This window comes from Globicephala melas, chromosome 6, assembly GCF_963455315.2.
Source record: "Globicephala melas chromosome 6, mGloMel1.2, whole genome shotgun sequence".
In the NCBI taxonomy this organism is placed as follows: domain Eukaryota; kingdom Metazoa; phylum Chordata; class Mammalia; order Artiodactyla; family Delphinidae; genus Globicephala; species Globicephala melas.
The window spans coordinates 3,154,630-3,170,599 of NC_083319.1; the positions used below are offsets into that span (position 1 = coordinate 3,154,630).

A 15,970-nucleotide genomic window follows, 5' to 3' on the forward strand; every position below is an offset into this window, starting at 1 on the left:
CCTGCTCAGGAGGCTGGGCTCCGCGCAGGTAACTCATACCGAAGCCCCAACTCCAGCAGCCCGAGCGGTCGGGACAGGCGTCCTTCCTTTCGCTTTTAAACAAACAAGTCATGAATTTAAAAGCCAGGGCAGAGAACTGTCCAAGGCGTAAAAATAGCCACCGGTCACTATGTCAGCACCCAACTCGCGGCAGCTGGTCACCAGCCTGGTGCCTTTAAAGAGGGCTCCCAGAAGCCAGGGCCACAGTGCAGCAGAAGCGGAGCCTCTCCTTCCCGGGGGGCCAGGGGAGGGTCCGTGGGGGCGGGGCCGGGGTGCCCTTCGATCTCTGCTTGCCCTGAGTGTGAAAGTCGGGGGCGGACTGGGGGCTCCAGAAAATAAAACACTCCCCAGATGACGGAGCCGAGCCTGTGCTCTCGCGTCGGGGCTCACGGCCACTCAGGGCCTCAGTTTCCCCACGTGCCGGCCAGGGTCGGCGCGCAGCGCGGCCGGCCGCTTTGTGCGGCCGCCCAGACAATGGCCCGGCCGTGCCGGTCGCTCCAGCCAGGCTCTCCGCCTGCTCCGCCGGGTGGTTTTTTTGGGGCAGGCCGGGGAGGGAATACTGCTCCCGCCCCGCCCCCCCGCCGCCCCCCCCGTCCCCCCCGCCCCTGCGCCCCCGCCGCCCCCGCGCGGCTCCGGGGAACCCCTGGTGGAGGGAAACTTGCAAGTTTGCACCGCTCGCTTGCTCGCTCGCAACTCGGCGGCTGGGCGGGCGGCGCGCGGGGGGCGGGGGGCGCGCTCCGGGCTGACGAGGTGGGGGCGCGGAGGGGGCAGTCCGCTCCGGCCGGGCGGGGGGACCGGCGGGGGGTGCGCTCCGGGCGGGCGGGGCTGGGCGGGCGCGCAGGCCGGGCGGGCGGCGGCGCTGCGCCGAGTCCGCGCCCGTCGCGGGCCCCCCGCCGCCCCCCCGCCGGCGCCGCAGCGGTCGGAGCGGGGCGCGGGCGCGCGCGGCGGGGGCGCGGGCGCGGGCGCGCGGCGGCGGCGCGCAGCACAAGTAGTTTACATTGTTGGGCGACTTTTGCAACAACTCGCCGCGCCGCGGCCTCCGCGCGCCGCCGCCGCCGCCGCCGCCGCCGGCTCCCGCCGCCCGGGCCCGGCCGGCCGCGCCGGGGGCCGCCGCGCTCGTCCGCCTCCCGCCGCGAGGTCGCCGCAGACATGGACACCAAACATTTCCTGCCGCTCGGTGAGTGATCGCGGGCGGCGGCGGGGGCGGCGGCGGCGGGGCGCGTTCCCGGCGCGCGCGGGGGCCCCGGCTAGCCCCGCTCCCCCAGCCGGCCCGCGCGGAGTTGGGGCGCCGGGCGGGAGCGGGTGGGCCGGGCAACTTTTACCCGGGCCGGCCGGGCTGGGAGGGGGCGAGGGCGGCTGGCGGCCCCCCGGCCCGCGCCGGGCCGCCGACTTGGTGGCGGAGCGGGAGTGGGCAGCGGGCGGGCGGCGGGGCCGGAGGGGCAGCCGGTCGGCTGGAAGGGGGGGGGGGGTCCTGGCCCCTCCTGGCAGCGGCCCGCGACCCCCGCCCGGGCGCCCACCTCCAGCGGGGCGGCGCAACTTGTGCGCTCCTAGCCTTCAGCCGCCCTGGCATCGGGACGGCCTCTGCGCCGCCGCCTGGGCTGCCGAGTCCAGCAGGCCGCCGGCCCTGGAACACTCCGGACTCCTCCTCCCCCAGAGCAGCCCGGGCGCGGGTGGGCAGGGTCGCCAAGGGGCCGTAAGACCGGGAACATCAAACCTGGGGCCCCATTCCAGAAATGGGGCCCCTCACTCTGGCGCACCAGAGTGTTCTCCGGGCGTTCTCTGGAGCTGGCCCTGCACTTGGGGTGGACACCCTAGAGGCACGGAGGGCCGGTTTTCCTGTTCTCCCACTGCCATCCCACCCAGTGGCTTCCCTGCCCCGGACTGCTCTCCAGTTCAAGGCCTGGACCCACGGAGGAGGAGGAGGGGGCATGGCCAGGTGCCCCGAGCCGTCGTCCTCCCTAGGGTTTGGGAGCCAGTGAGAGGCCGGGAAGGGGGGAGGGGGTGGGGAGACTTTATAAATGAGCCCGGGAAGGATATTAATTTGGTGGTGGGGCCGGCAGCTAGGCTGTCAGTCTGGGTGAAGGATTTGTGCTGAATGGAAATTAGAGCAGCTGATTATGAATGAAACCCGCGGTCTATTGCCCCTCCTGCCTGCCCACTCTCTTGCAGCCCGGGGTGCAGTTTGGCCACCGGCTTGGCTGCCAGAGCTCAGCACAGCTGCAGGGACGTTTGGTGAGACGGGGAGGTGGAGGGGAGCCGCGTGGAGCTGGCCCCCCTCCCCGGGATGTCTGGGCGAGGGTCTGAGCACTGGGCGCCGGCTCACAGAGGGGCATATGGCAGGGTGACGGGGGCAGGGTTCCGAGTTTGTCAAGTCTAAGACTCCTTCCCTGACTCTGTACAGCGAAGACCTCTGCAGGCACCAGGCTGAGCACCCTCCTTCCTCCCCAGAGCCCCCAGGGTGGGTGCTTATGCCCATTTTGCAGATGAGAAACCTGGGTGAGAGCAACTGAGGCCACAGGCTACAAAGTGATGGATTTTGGATTTGAACCCCCAGCCCGTGGTGACCGTGTGTGTGTGTGTGTGTGTGTAGCAGGATTGAAAGCTGAGTTGTTTGACTTGCCACTGCCGGGCCTGGCGTGGGCCTGGCGGGGCCCCGTGGAGGCCGACAGCCTCTCCTGTCCCCCGTTAAAGCTTTGCACACGTGTGTGCACATACAGAGCGTCCCTCTGGACCAAGAATGCTCAGCTCTGCCTTTGCTCCCCTCCTGGCCCCCGCGATGAGGCAGGGCCATGGCTGGGTACCTGGAGCGGGACAGGTCCCAGTGTCTGACATCCTGGGAGGGCCCTGGGAGTCAGCACACATAGGGTCCAGGCTGTAGGGTCGCTGTGCCAGAGTTCCTGTGAAGAGGAAAGGTCGTGCCCCAGGAACCTGGGTAGGTGTTGTGTTCCTCCTCGCACCTTTCCCTCTCCCCCCCACCCCCCCTCCGCTGCGCCCCGCCGCCCCCCGCTGCTGCAAGTTGGCTGGCTGGGGGAGCTTCTCTCCTTGACTCAGCCTGTGGCCTCCCAGGCAGCTCGTGCCCCAGGCCTGAGTGGAGAGCCCTGGGCTCTGATTACACTTTAGTTTTTTCTGAGCTTGTGAGCAGCTCTGAAGTCCGGTGGAGTTGAAGGTCCATTTAAGCGGCTACTTGCCTAAGCCCTTTTGTCAACACGGCCTAATTCCTCGTTGGGGGTCAGTATCAGGAGGCCCGGCTTGTGCAGGCGCGGCTGGCGACCCAGGGCGGACCTGGAGCTGCTGGGCAGGTGGTGTTGCCCCATACAGCTGTCCGGCCGCTTTCGGGGCCTTGGGCAGAGGGCCTGCTCTTTCCAGCACCCATCGCCTGGGGCTCGGTGGGCCTGGGCACTTGCTGTCACCCGCCCGGGAGTCTCCCAGCTGCTGAGCCTCCCAGTGGGGGCGGGGCGGGGATGAGCCCAAGGTACAGATCTGGAGGCCAAGGAACGTGCCCAAGGCAGCCCCTGCTCCCTGCCCCTGCCGCCACTGCCCGGGGCGGACCAGTGCCCGTGCCCATCGGGGGGAGACGTGCGCTGGCATCAGGCTGGACAGTGGGACTGGAAGGCTGAGTCCGCAGTGTCCCAAGGTCTCAGACCCCAGAGCCCTGGCTGCTAGTAGCCCCTTTGCCCGGGGAAGGGTGGGGGGCAGTAGCAGAGCAGGAGGTCCACTGGTCACCCTCTGGGCAGCCCTTGGGGACCTGGGAGAGCTTGGAGCCCCGGTAAGGGGCATCTGGTAACATCAGAGCCCTCGGGACCCAAAATAGAGCACATTCCGGGGCCTCCCGAAATAACAGGGTCATGTGTCTCTCTGGAGGCTGGGCTTGGAGGCTGGGCTTGGAGTCCGGCCTGCGAGGCAGTCCTGTCTTGGCCTGGGCACTGCTGACTGTTGGGGCGTTTGTTTTGGTAAACTCTGGAGGGGGCTCTGTTTGTTGACGGGGGAAGTGTCAGGGTGAGAAAAACAGCCCTCAGATGGGTGTGGCCGTGGCCGTGGCCTTGCTGGCCTGCTTCCTTGCCTGGGCTTGGTCGCCTGTCTGCTGTGCCTGGGCCCAGCGTGTAGCCCTGACCCGCTCTGCCCGAACATGGGTGGGGCGAGCTGGGGACCCCCAGGAGGAGCCATGGAGGGCGTGCGGGCGGGCAGCGCTGAGCTGGGGTTTGGCAGACTTGAGCGGGCAGCCCTGCTCGCCCCGGGGCAGCTGCTGGGGGCCTGATCCCAGCTCCACCAGCTCTTCCAGCTGTGCCTGTCCTTCCGGGCCTGCGGGGAGCTGGGCCTCCTCCAGGAGGCCCTCTGCCTGCCTTTCCCCGGCCCCTGCCCCACCCCCTCTGTGCCTCTGTGGGCGGGTTTCGGTTGGTGGTCCTTGTCTCCCGTTCGGGGGGCTGGTGGTGGGATTACTGTGTGGTACAGAATGGGGCTGGTGTGGGTACCACGGGCTCTGGCATCAGGAGAGGGGCCCCTCGGTGAGCCAAGGGGGGACAGACAGTGGCTGCACAGGAGGTGGTGTGGGGTCGGGGGGAGGCCCCAAGCGCCTGCCCAGAGCCGGTGGAAGCTGCCTCCGGACTTTCATTTTCTTGGCTCGCCCGGGCTCTCTCCACAGTTGGTGTGTTTCCACGGTAGGCGGTGGTTTCGAGTAAGGCCCGTCCTCCAGGAGAAGAGGGCTCCTGGGCCCGACTCAGTTGCTGTCCGTAGGACAGAGCAGAGGCCACTGAATTGGCTCAGGACAAGACGTGATCCACCTTCCCTTTTCACCCACCCCTAGTCTGTCACAATTTGTCTAGCTGGCTCTGGTGGCCAGGGCCTCGAGGTGTCCCGTCGACTGGTCTGTTCCTATGGGAGCTGACTACAGGCTGGGTTAGGGCTGGGCAGGGGTGCAGGCCCTTGAGGTGTCCCGTCGACTGGTCTGTTCCTATGGGCGCTGACTACGGGCAGGGTTAGGGCTGGGCAGGGGTGCAGGCCCTCGAGAACCTGGGTGGCTGGTGAGGTTGGTGTCTGCTTGGGGATCAGATCCCTTCGCCCTGACGTGCACGGTGCAGGTCTGTTACCTGGATGCTGTGGAAGGTGCGGGGAGAGGGCCGGGCCCCTCCCCTCCCCTGCCTGCACTGCTGACGTTTTCCAAGGGGCAGCTCCATCTTCGCTCTCCCTTCCTCTCCTCCTCAGGCCCCTTTGTCACTTGCTCCCCCTACCTGCTCTCTCTTGAATGACCCGGCCATTCCTGGGGAGAGGGGGAGCAGACCCTGGGAGCTGCACCTTCCTGGGGGACCGTGTCCTCTTGTGGGCTGGTGGTCAGGCCACTGGGGATCGGGTCCTCTGTCCCTGCTGCCCGTGTGTGTGGCCTGCCTGCCGGCCTCCCGGAGCCTTAACTGTCCGTCTGTAAAATGGACACGTGTGTTGGCCCTTCTACGGTGCTGGCGGAAAGGCAGCCCATCTTATTTCAGGGGCGTGTCTACCTGACGGCCCTTCTTCGAAGGCAAGGCCCGTGGCCGGAGCCTCCCCGTGCCCCCTGCCTGGATCAGCGAGGGGCCCGGTTCTCGAGTGTTAGGCTGAAACAGGAGCACAAAGCAGAGGCATGGCTGCTGCTGTCGGGGCTGCGGGGCCCATGCTGGAGAGGTGGGCCGCCCCGGCTTCGTCTCCCGTGCTGAGCGAGCACCGACACGGCCCCTGCTCCATGCCCCCTCCCCGAGGCCCGCAGGAGCTGGGGGGGCGAGGGCCTCGCTTGCGCGCCCACCGAGCCTGGCGCGGGATGTTCCGAGCAGTCGTGCCCCGGTGCCTCACAGACGGAGAAATTGCACCCTAGAGTTACAAAGCAGTCGTCTAGCTCAGAGCCGAGTGAGCGTGGTGGGGCAGAAAGCAGCTCAGTAAACCTGGCCCCGGCCGACGCGGAGGAGAGTGGGGGCACGCGCACATGGCGGCCCCGGTGCGCGCACGCTCAGGCGGCTGCAGCCGCGCGCTCGCTCTAGGCCCCGCAGCTGGGCCCTGCCTGCCCCGTGCCTGGCGCCGTCTGTCCTGTGTCCCTACGTCTGTGTGTCCTCTCGTGCCTGGGACCCGCGTCCCTGCGTGAGTGAAGCAAGTGAACGGGGTGGCCACTCAGGGACCCATTTCCTTGGCCTCCAGAAGCCAGGTGGGCCTCCTTGGCCCGCGTCTGTCCCATGTCTCTAAATCTCTTCTGACGTGCGCGGGGCACTGTGCCGTCCATCCGAGGAAATGATGGCTCCAGTCCCTGGGCGACTGCTGTGTCCCTGCGCCTCGGTTGCTAGGACCTCGTGACAGCCTCGTGGGGCCCACGGAAACGTGAGGTCCGTTGCGGTCTTTGTGCCGCGCTGCGCCTCTGCACGGTCCTGCCTGCTTTCTCTCAGCACCTTGGTGTCCCAGTGGCGGGGCCTGAGCACTAGCTGGTCCAGGACCAGTCCCTGGGGTGGCGCCGCTGTCCCCCGACCTCCTGATCGTCAGGTGTGGGTCTGTGCCCCGTCCTGGCTCCCCGGGAGCCCTGTTATGCGTGTCGGGCCCTAGGTGAGGGAACGTTTTGTTCTGGGAGACTTGGTGGAGGTTGAAGCTTCACTGTCCCCGTCTGTCCCCGTTCTGTCCCCGTTCACCCCTCGAAGGTCCTCTGGGGAGTAGAGACCCTGAACCTCCTCCGCGGTTGTCCCCGGCTGGGAGTGGCGCAGGGTTGAGGGTATTATTGATAGACTGGAAAACCACGGGCTGGGTGACAGCTAGAGGCGCAGCCTCAAGACCCCCGTGGCCTGGGGTCCCCGTCCTCGCCCTGCCAGGGCAGAGCTGTCAGGCAGCAAATTCCTGAGGGACCTGGTGGGGGTACTGGGCGAGGACAGCCACACCTGGTCCCCTTATCTTTGTGTTCCCTGTGGGCAGCGCACACGCGTGTACGTGACCACACGCCTCCACGCGTACACGCACACAGGTGCACAGCTGTGAACACACGCACACGTACGAACACACGTGCACACGCGCGCACGGGCGCTCACGCACCCACTCCCACGAGCGCGCGCACACAAACACGCGTGCACGGACACGCGCACGGGCCTGGCCTTCCCAGCTGATTCTAATAAAGTCTCAATGTGCTTTTCCTTAGAAGGACTCGGGCCTGCTGGCTGGCTTCAGTCCCCATGGCGCCCGGGGAACACCTGGCGAGCGCCGGCCGGGCCGGAGCTGGCCGTGAGCGGGAGGGCGGCCGGGCTTCCTGTGGGAGCCAGTCCTGGCGTGGACTCTGAAGCAGAGGCAGGGCTGCGGCAGGTCAGGGGGAGGGGCGCTCCGGGTGGAGGGTCAGCTGAGACAGGGCCCAGCAGCCCGTGTGGCCGGAGCTAGGAGAAGCCGTGTTGCGTGAGAGCTGGCTGGTTGACACGGTGACCAGGAGGGGCCCCGGGGCCCTGGGGTCGGAATTAGGCCTCCAGCTATGTGCAGAGGCTGGGCTGGAGGAGAAGGGTCCTGGGCGGGCTTGGAGCCCGACGGGGTAGGTGCCCCTGTGAGTGGCTCTGGCTGGGTCTCTCGGCACAGCGGCCTGCACTGGGGGCGGGGACCCCAAGTGGCTTCCTGGGGGGGGGGCCAGGCTGGGCCACTGGGTTGGAGCACGGGGCTGGGAGAGGACCCCCCCCACCCCCCAACTCCTGCCCGGCCCTGGCTCTTCTCCTGTCCCCTTCTCCCTTCCTGGCCCGTGGGCCCTTGGCCTGTCCTTGGGGACGTGCTCTCCACCCCATGGGCCCCCCATTACATCAACCGAGACGTTCCAGGACCTGGGGCGCTAGTGGCTTCAGCGAGGGGGACTGGGGTCTCTGGGAAAGGTGATGGAACAGTCTGGAAGTCAAGAGGGCTGAGCCCAATCCCGGAAGGACGTGTCGGGCCCAGAGCACCAAAGTTGGGGGATGGGCTATCTGTGCCGGGGCAGGGCGACTGGGCCTCCTGGGGTCAGAGCAAGGACTCGAGGACCAAGGTGGGGACTGACCTTGGGGCTGGGAAATGGGATGTTGGGGGGCCTTGTGGGGCTGGAGCCACTGAGGGCCTCGGTGTGAGTTGTTGCCCTGGGGTCCCTCCTCGTGAGATGTTCACGGCTGGCCCTTGGTCCCAAGTTCCTGAGACAGGTGTGGGGCGCGCCGTCAGTTGGGGCTGGGGACACAAAGAGGAGCCCTTGGTCTGCTTCCCGGTGACCCAGAGCCTGGCCCCGGCACCCCTGCGCCTCCGTGGGCTCATCTGAGCAACAGTGGTGTCTCGCCGTGCCTCGGTTTCTCTGGCTGTGCCCAGGGTGCGGGGCTGGTGGTGATGGGTCTCAGCAGAGGCCGCGGCCGTCCTGAGTCTGGAGGCTCCGGCGCGGAGGGGAGGAGATGGAGGGGAGAGCAGGTTGGGCCCGGGCCAGCCGTGTGTAAATCCTGCAGTGGCCATGGATAAACCCCGCGGAGTTCAAAGCTGGCCCCGGGTGCGGCCGCTGGGCTGTAATGAGGTTACTGATTCAACTGGCTTCCTGGTGCTGCGGCCCAGAACCGAGGGAGGCTGGGGAGCCCCGGGGAGGGATCTAAGTGTCCCGTAATTGACCAATTTAGCTTAAGTGTCCGCACTGGCCCTGGGCAGAGGTCAGGTGGTGACAGCCCAGGTGGCCGGAGTCGCCACACTCACAGGCTCTCTGCCCGGCCCTCTGGAGAAGGCGCCGTCGGGCGGCTGGCCCCGAGCCCCTCCCTGGAGGTCCCTGTCCCGGTCCCCTCCCTCCGGTCTGCGGGGCCGTGTCCTCCGGCAGCCTGAGTGCTTTTCCTGCCAGAGCCGGCCAGGCTGTGCGCGGTCTTTCGCTTGTGAGCCGGCCGAGTAGAGTGCGGGGCGGTGGGCTCAGTTCTGGACTGGGTGCCGGGCTACCCGGGTTCAGCTCCGCCGCTTCTCATTCGGACGCGGGGTGACGACGCAGCCTTGTAGGGACACGGGAGGGTCAGCCAAGGGGGTGCTCACGGTGGGCTCCAAGCCGTCCAGGAAAGCGCCCGTGATCGAGGAGTGGGGTGGAGGTGACCCACGACCGCACGCCATGGAGGATGCGCCTGGGGCTCTGGCGAGGGGCTGGTGGTCCAGCCCGGCCCCCGCTCTCCAGGAGACGCAGGCCTCCTGTCCGGAGAACCCACCTTGCTGGCTGCTTGGCCCTCAGAGGCCGGGCCCGGCGTGGGGCGGCACTGGGCCGCGGTGGCAGGGCGGTGGCCTGGGCTGAGTGCCCTCCATGTGGACAGGCCCTGGGGTGGGGCTGTTGTGTCCACATTTTGGGGATGAGGGCTTCAGTCTTGGGGAGCCTGAAGGATGTGCCCGAGGTGCCCTGGCTGGGTACCCCCGCGACCCGGCTTCATCCAGAGCAGCTTCGGGGTGCCCTCAGCAGAGGCTGTCCCTGCTGCTCCCAGGAGAGACCTGTATGGTTGAGCTCTTGGGGTGTCCCCTGAACCCCCTTGTCTTGCCCCACCTGGGCAGGCTGGTGGTCACCCCTCCCCTGCCTCCGGGCGGCAGGAGGGCCCCTCCCCTGCAGGGCTGCAGCCCAGGGTTGGGTGGACGGTCCAGTTGGCTCTCTGAGCAGCTCGCTGCATGCCCGGGCAGGTCCCTTCTCCCTGCGGGCCTCGGTTTCCCTGGGGCCCTCTGGCTACCAGAGGCCTCTGCTCCTCCCTTCCTTGGCCCTGTTCCCCTGAGCTGGTGGCCTTGCAGTTGGGGTGGCAGAGCTGGGGATCCCCTCCTCAGGAAGTGGCCTCCTCCGTTGAGGGGACAGGATCTGAGCTGTGGGAGGTAGGAAGTCAGCTGCGGTGGGGAGTATGGTCAGTCCCGCCGGGTCCAGCTCTGGCTTTCACCTGGGAGTATTACGGTGAGACGGTTTGGGGTTTACCCCCCAGGGGGGAATAATCTTACTGATGGGGGCTGGGCAGAGCGGGGGCAGGGGAGCTGCAGGTGCTGTCACGCCAGCCACCACCCAAGGCCGGGCCGGCCCCTTCTCTCCTTGGGCCCTGACATCCCCAACCTGGAATTCTCCGCGGGCCCCCATTGCCCCAGTGTGGAGCTCGGGCCTCTGCTCAGTGTCACGTGGCCCTCCAGCCTCTCCGTCCGCATCAGGCACCGCTCACTCTGCTTTCTGGCTTTCTTGTGTTCAAAGCGTGCTGGTGTGATGAATGAGTACCCGCTCTGAGCTGGGGGCCGTGTGGCCCTGGGCTGGCAAATTTACTTTTCTGGGTCTCAGTTGCTCCACCTGTAAATTGCCTGGGGAAGTCAGGGAGGCTTCAAAGAGGAGGTGATGTTGTAGTTAGGTTTTACGGGATGAATAAGAGTTTGTTGGGTGGGCAGTCCCTGGAGGATTTCAGAAGGATCCAGCTGCACGGCCAGGCTCCTCTGCCTGGCCCCCTGATGGCTGGTTGCCGGTCTGTGCTGGTGAGGACCCGCGGGAGTGTGAGGGGGTGGTCAGCTGCTCTGGGAGTGATTAACCTTGGGAGGAGGTAAGGCTGGGAGTGGGCCTGGCCGCGACCTGGCCACCCCCAGCCTGGCGGCAGGCAGCCCCTCTGAGCCCGATGTCTGCGGGCCCGATGTCCCCTCTGCTTCCCGGGCCCTGGGATGTCCTGGTCTGGAGCCTGGCCCACGCCGGCCCACCTCGTGTTCTTACGCCAGCTCGGAGCTCTGGCTCCTGGGCGGAGTGGCCAGAGTCGGGCCCCTCTCTGGGTGGAGCAGCTGGGGGTCCTTTCCCCATCCGCCTGTCTGTCCCCACATCCCTTGGTCCGTCCCCGAAGCGCCCCTGCCCCCTCGTGGAGCCTCCTGCAGGAGTGCTGGGCCGCCTGGTGGTTCCTCGATTCACCCCCTCCTTGCCTGGATTGAGAGAAATGGCTCTTACTGGGGCCAGAGTCCACAGGAGGTGGCGGAGCTGCCCCCACCCCGCCCCTGCTCCTGGACTTTCTGCCCAGGATCAAGGTCAGGAGGAGGGCTAGGAGGTGGGGGCCTTGGGCAGTGAGTGCCAGGCCACTCTGAGCTCAGACGGTGGCGAGGTGGGCCACAGCCTGGGGTGGGGCGGGGCGGCACTGGTGGCCACCTTCCTGGGTCCAGCTGGAGGGGTGCGGACAGCAGGGAGGGGAGCCAGGGCCTTCCCCCTTCCCTGCTCTGTCTCCCTGGGCAAAGGTCGGGCGCCAGCCTCTGCCCCCAAGAGGCTGATCCCTGCAGACCGCTGACGGGGGATGGGTGGCCCGCTCAGAGCCCCTGGCCTGCACCTTCCGGCTCTGCCACATGCACTTTGTGACTTGGAGCACGTTACTTCCTCCCTGTTTATCTCGGTTTCCTCATTTGTGAAATAGAAGGAAGGATGTTGGGCCGAGTCGGAGGTGGGAAGTACAGGACTGGCACGCCGCCGCTCCACGGCCGGGACCCTTGGCAGGCACTGCCAGTCGGGCGCGGCTCTTTCCCCGCGGGGCCTGAGACCGCCGAGCACCCCTGCCCACCAATGGGCTTGGCTCGCAGGTCTAGTTGGCTGCCGAGCGCACGGCACCAGGCGCTGCACCAGCCTCAGCAAGTGTTTGTTGACTGAATTAGTGCTTTCTGCAAATGTCTCCCCCACCCCCTCCACTTGAGAAACGTCACGGGGCGGGGGGAGCCCACCCCTTGCAAAGTGACTTTGAAAGGCATCATTGTTTGAATCACCCTTCTTCTGGGGGTCCGTCCCAACTTTCCAGGGAGGGAAGTCCTGCTGTGTGTCTACCCTGGTGCTGATTCCTGGGTGTGGAGCAGGGAGAGCCTGGAGCCATCGACGGAGACCCTGCCCTGGAGGATCCCTGGGCCCAGATGGCAGCTGGAAGCCCTCGGGGAGCCTGAGGCCAGGGTTGCAACCGTGGGTGTCCCCGTCCAGGGCTGAGCCCCCACCCTCTCTGCTCTGTGTGCTTCAGATGCAGCTGCCACCTGCTGCTGGACGGGACCTGGGAGTCCCGTGGACTCAGCACCCGGATGCAGCATGGGGGGTCCTCAGCCCCAGATGACTGCCTGTGTCGAGACGTGGTTCCTTCCTCTGCTGCTCAGTACGTCTTGTTGAAACTTGGCCGGTGGGGCGAGAGGGTAGAAATCAAAGCCTGGCCGAGAGGTTCAGAGCAAAGCTCCCACCTGCCAGCCGTCTGTTCGTGCCTCTGTCCGTCTGACTGGCTGTCTGTCTCCAGACGCCTGGACCTCCTGGTCCCTGGGGAGGCAGCGTTGAGTGAGACTCAGCCCCCAAGATGGTGAGTGGTGCCTGGGGTCATAGGGACTGGTGTGGACTGCTGCCACACTACCACTCGTGTCACCTTGGGCCAGAGTTTTAAAACCTCTCTGGGCCTCAGTTTTCTTATCTGTAAAGTGGGGCTGATAATGTGCGTCAGGGTAGGTCACTCGTGGTTGACAAGTGTGGTCATGCCTGCTTTCACAGTGGGGAGGGGACAGTGTGAGTGTGGCGCTGGGAGGACTACTGGGAGCGGGGCAGGCACAGGAGAAGGGTCATCAGCTTGCCCTGCTGTTCAGTGGGCTGGGCCATCTGAATTGGGTTGTGAGGGATGCATAGGAGTTTGCCTGGGAGAAGTCAGTTTCTGCGTCCTCGGATCCGCACGTCAGTGTTGTCCGTCTGAGGCCTCCCACTCAGAGTTCCTTGAATCTACCTGTGTGGCTGGAGCCGAGCCAGTGAGGGGAAAGGGTAGAGACGGAATCAGAGAGCGCCGAGAAGCCTGTGGAACCCCTGCCCCGGGGAGGTGGAGCCACTGGAGGGTCCCGGGCCAGGGAGGGTGGCGTCTGGCCTGTGCTTGGTAGGAGGCTCTGCTGCTGTGTGAGAAGCGGGGGGCAGAGGGCAGGGCGGGGGAGTGGTAACGAGGCAGAAGTGGTCTGGGGCTTTTGGCTTGAGCACAGGAAGGGTGATGTGCCTTTTACCAGATGAGGAAAACTCTAGAGGAAGGTCTGGGGGGGCAATCAGGACTTTGGTGTAGGATGCAGCCTGACACCTGGGCCCAGACAGCTGGGCAGTCTGGAGCACGCGCCTTAGGTTCCCACGGCCTGGCTGGCGGTCCCAGCTTAGTTCCGCAGGTGTAGACGGGGCTTATGGGAGCCTGGGTGCCTGAGAGTATGGGAGATGCTGCAGGCAGAGTGCACAGCACAGCCTGAGATGTCCAAGGCCTCTCTGGGCTTCCCTCCCAGGCTGGAAGGGTGGGCAGGCGTGCGGGCACAGCCGCCGGCCTGGGACAGGCTGCCACTGGGCGTTGGATCCCTGCCGACTTATTCCTGGCTCCCGTGGCTGGCGTGGGATGGGATTTATAAAAAGGAAACGCCGTGGTGCTCAGAGGTTCTCCTCTGCCGGGGTGCGATCTGGCTGCAGGACCGCGGGCAGCTCTGGTTCTAGGTTGACCACCCCCCGGTCCAGGTGCTGCCCCTCCGACCCCGGCTGGCACCCTCCCCACCCCAAGTCCCAGGGCCACGGGGCAAGGTCGCAGCTCCCGGTGCCCTCGCTGGCTGCAGGCCTCGGAGAGGTGTGCTCCCCGCGTGTGTCTCCCGGCTGCAGCAGCCGCCCTGCCCGCACCTCTTTGCCGAGACGTATCTGCTTGTGGACAGTTATTGTGTCTCCTCGTTGGGCAGCGGGGATGCTCTCATGGCCGGCTACCGGAGGGGGGAGGGGATGGCTCCTGAGCCCGCACTGGTCCTGCACGTGGCTGATAAGCTGTGGAGCTCTTTATTGGAGGGGCAGCCGGGGCCCCCCACCCCCTCGGCCGTCATGTCCGTCCTGCATCGAGGCCAGGCCTTGCGCTCTGCCCGGGCCCCTGGGCGAGGGGAGGGGGCAGGCAGATCATGGCCTTGGGGGAGTGAACGGGCCTCGTGGGGACCTGGGGGTCTCAGGGAATCCCTCCAGGGCTCTGGAGATGGCCTGCCCCGGACCTCCCTCCACTGCTGACCCTCAGCCCCTCTTGGTGGCTGGCCCTGCACACACACGCACACGCACACACACACGCACACACACACCCCCTGCCTGGTTTCTTAAATGACCGTCGTCACTCCTGTCATATCCCTGGCTGTCTGGACTCCTCGCTCCGTGCTTGGTGGCCGCTGGCCCACGCGCCTATATTGGGTGGGCTGCTGGCGTCCCTGACCTCGGGCTTGGCCCCCAGGACCTGGAGGCCAGAGGGCCCAGGGTCTGCTCTCTTGTCCTGTGCTCTCACCCGTGGAACCCCCAGCTCGGGCTCTCCGGCCAGCTCAGAGGGTCTGTGGGCCGGAGGGGGCTGGGCAGCAAGGCCAGGACTGGGAGTGGCGTGTGCTGCCCCCACCCCCACCCTCAGGGACCCCATCCTCCCCAGACCCTCCTTGGGGACTTGGAACCAGAACCACGTGGGGTGCAGAGGTCGGGCAGGGTCACTGGACCGGTGTTGGATCAGACCAGCCATGTCACCCCCAGACCTCCCCAGCCAGTCCCCCAGGGCTCACCCCAGTTCCCTGGCCTGGGCGAGGGGTTAGACGAACGTCAGACCCAGTGGTGGGGGCCGAAGGGGCCGCGGGAGCGACAAGGCTTTCTGAAGAGGTGCACGGTGGGTGGGGGCGCTCGTCCGTGGCTGGTGTCCCACTGCCCCGGGCCCGGGCTGCGCAGCATCACTGATGGTCTGCAGCTCTCCTGAGCCCTTGCAGCGGGCGCCCTCGGCAGACGTGGCCGATCGATGAGCGTTGATCCGGCAAGTGCCTCCCTGAACGGAGCGGGCGGTGGAGGGTCCTTGCCCGCCAAGGGTGGGGCGGGGTGGGCGGTGGGATGTGTGAGCCGCAGCCTAGCCCTCTGGCCGGGGTGCCTTCTCCTGTGGGGTTCTGCACCCTGGGAGAACGAGCCGGTCTTGAAGCCAGGGTCAGTCATGCACACTTTAGTGAGAATGAGCCTAATGCCAACCCTGGAAAGGACCCGCAGGAAAGGATGAGAAGGAAGACTTCCTCTAATTGTGTGGATACGGAAATGGAGCTCTGGGCTGCGCGGAGGGCCAGGTCTGGTCCTCTCTGTAGTCTGGTGCTCTTATCTCCTGACTGCCCACCTCGGGGCAGATGGGGAGGGTCCCAGAGGGGAACCTGGCAGAGGAGGTGGTGGGCCGGTGTTGCCGGAGCCTCGGGCAGGGCAGGGTGGGGGTCTGCAGCCCTGGGAGGGGGCCCAGCTCCCTGCCCAGGGTCCCACAGTTGATGAGTGTCAGAGCTGAGATTTGAACCCGGCTCTCGGGATCCTTCTCAGAGGCACTTCCTGCCCAGGGAGCACAGCTTAAGTCCTGGGAGGAGGGGGGATGTGGGGAGAGACATTCCTCGTCCGGGAGGGGCCCAGAGCTGAGCCCGCCCTGCTGGGCCGGGAAATGCAGTGTTTCCTACACAAACAACCAGGGCTGGCTGGAGCAATTTTATTTTTATTTCCTATTTTTACTTCCCCGTTGGCTCTTTTTAGCAGCTCTGGGTTAGATAGGCCCACGCCCTCCAGTCTACACCCGGCTTCCTGGCTCGGGCCTGGGGCCTTGGGGAAGCCAAGCGTGTGTGCAAGACCCCGGTTCAGCAGCGTGGCTTGCACACCCTCGGTGGCAGGGAGCTCACTCTCTCCCCAGGTATAGAGTTCTGCAGGGTGGCCCCTTTCCATCCCCTGGGACCAGCTGTGGGGAGTGTGTGGTGGCAGTGCCCCAGCTCATGACTCAGTTTCCTCCCATTCTCGCCTGGTTCTCCGCTGGAAGTTGAGGTTGGGGGTGAAACCTCATGACAGAGGAGAAAGGGTGACCGGTGTGGGTGTATCTGCTGGGTGGGGTGGGTCAGGGACATGAGGGTAAATAAATACTCAGTGTTTCTGCCTCTGACAGGCCGGGCAGGGTGCCCCGAGGGGAGGGCTGGGCTTGGCCTCATTCAGACTGTATCTGCCGCGGGCCCAGGCCCGACCCTCTGAGGGACCAGCTGT

At 66.4% G+C, this 15,970-nt stretch overlaps 1 protein-coding gene across 2 annotated transcripts in view; it reads left to right on the forward strand.

The window, feature by feature from the left end:
• Positions 1-1,100: 1,100 nt before the first annotated feature.
• Positions 1,101-15,970, forward strand: part of RXRA (retinoid X receptor alpha) — a 96,062-nt gene continuing 81,192 nt past the window's right edge. Inside the window, exon 1 of one of the 2 annotated variants that reach the window (XM_060299912.1) lies at positions 1,101-1,216. In XM_060299912.1, coding sequence (XP_060155895.1) covers positions 1,189-1,216 — 28 coding nt within the window. In that variant the 5' untranslated portion in view covers positions 1,101-1,188. The remainder of the gene's footprint in view (positions 1,217-15,970) is intronic. The other variant, XM_060299911.2, reaches the window with a different exon arrangement.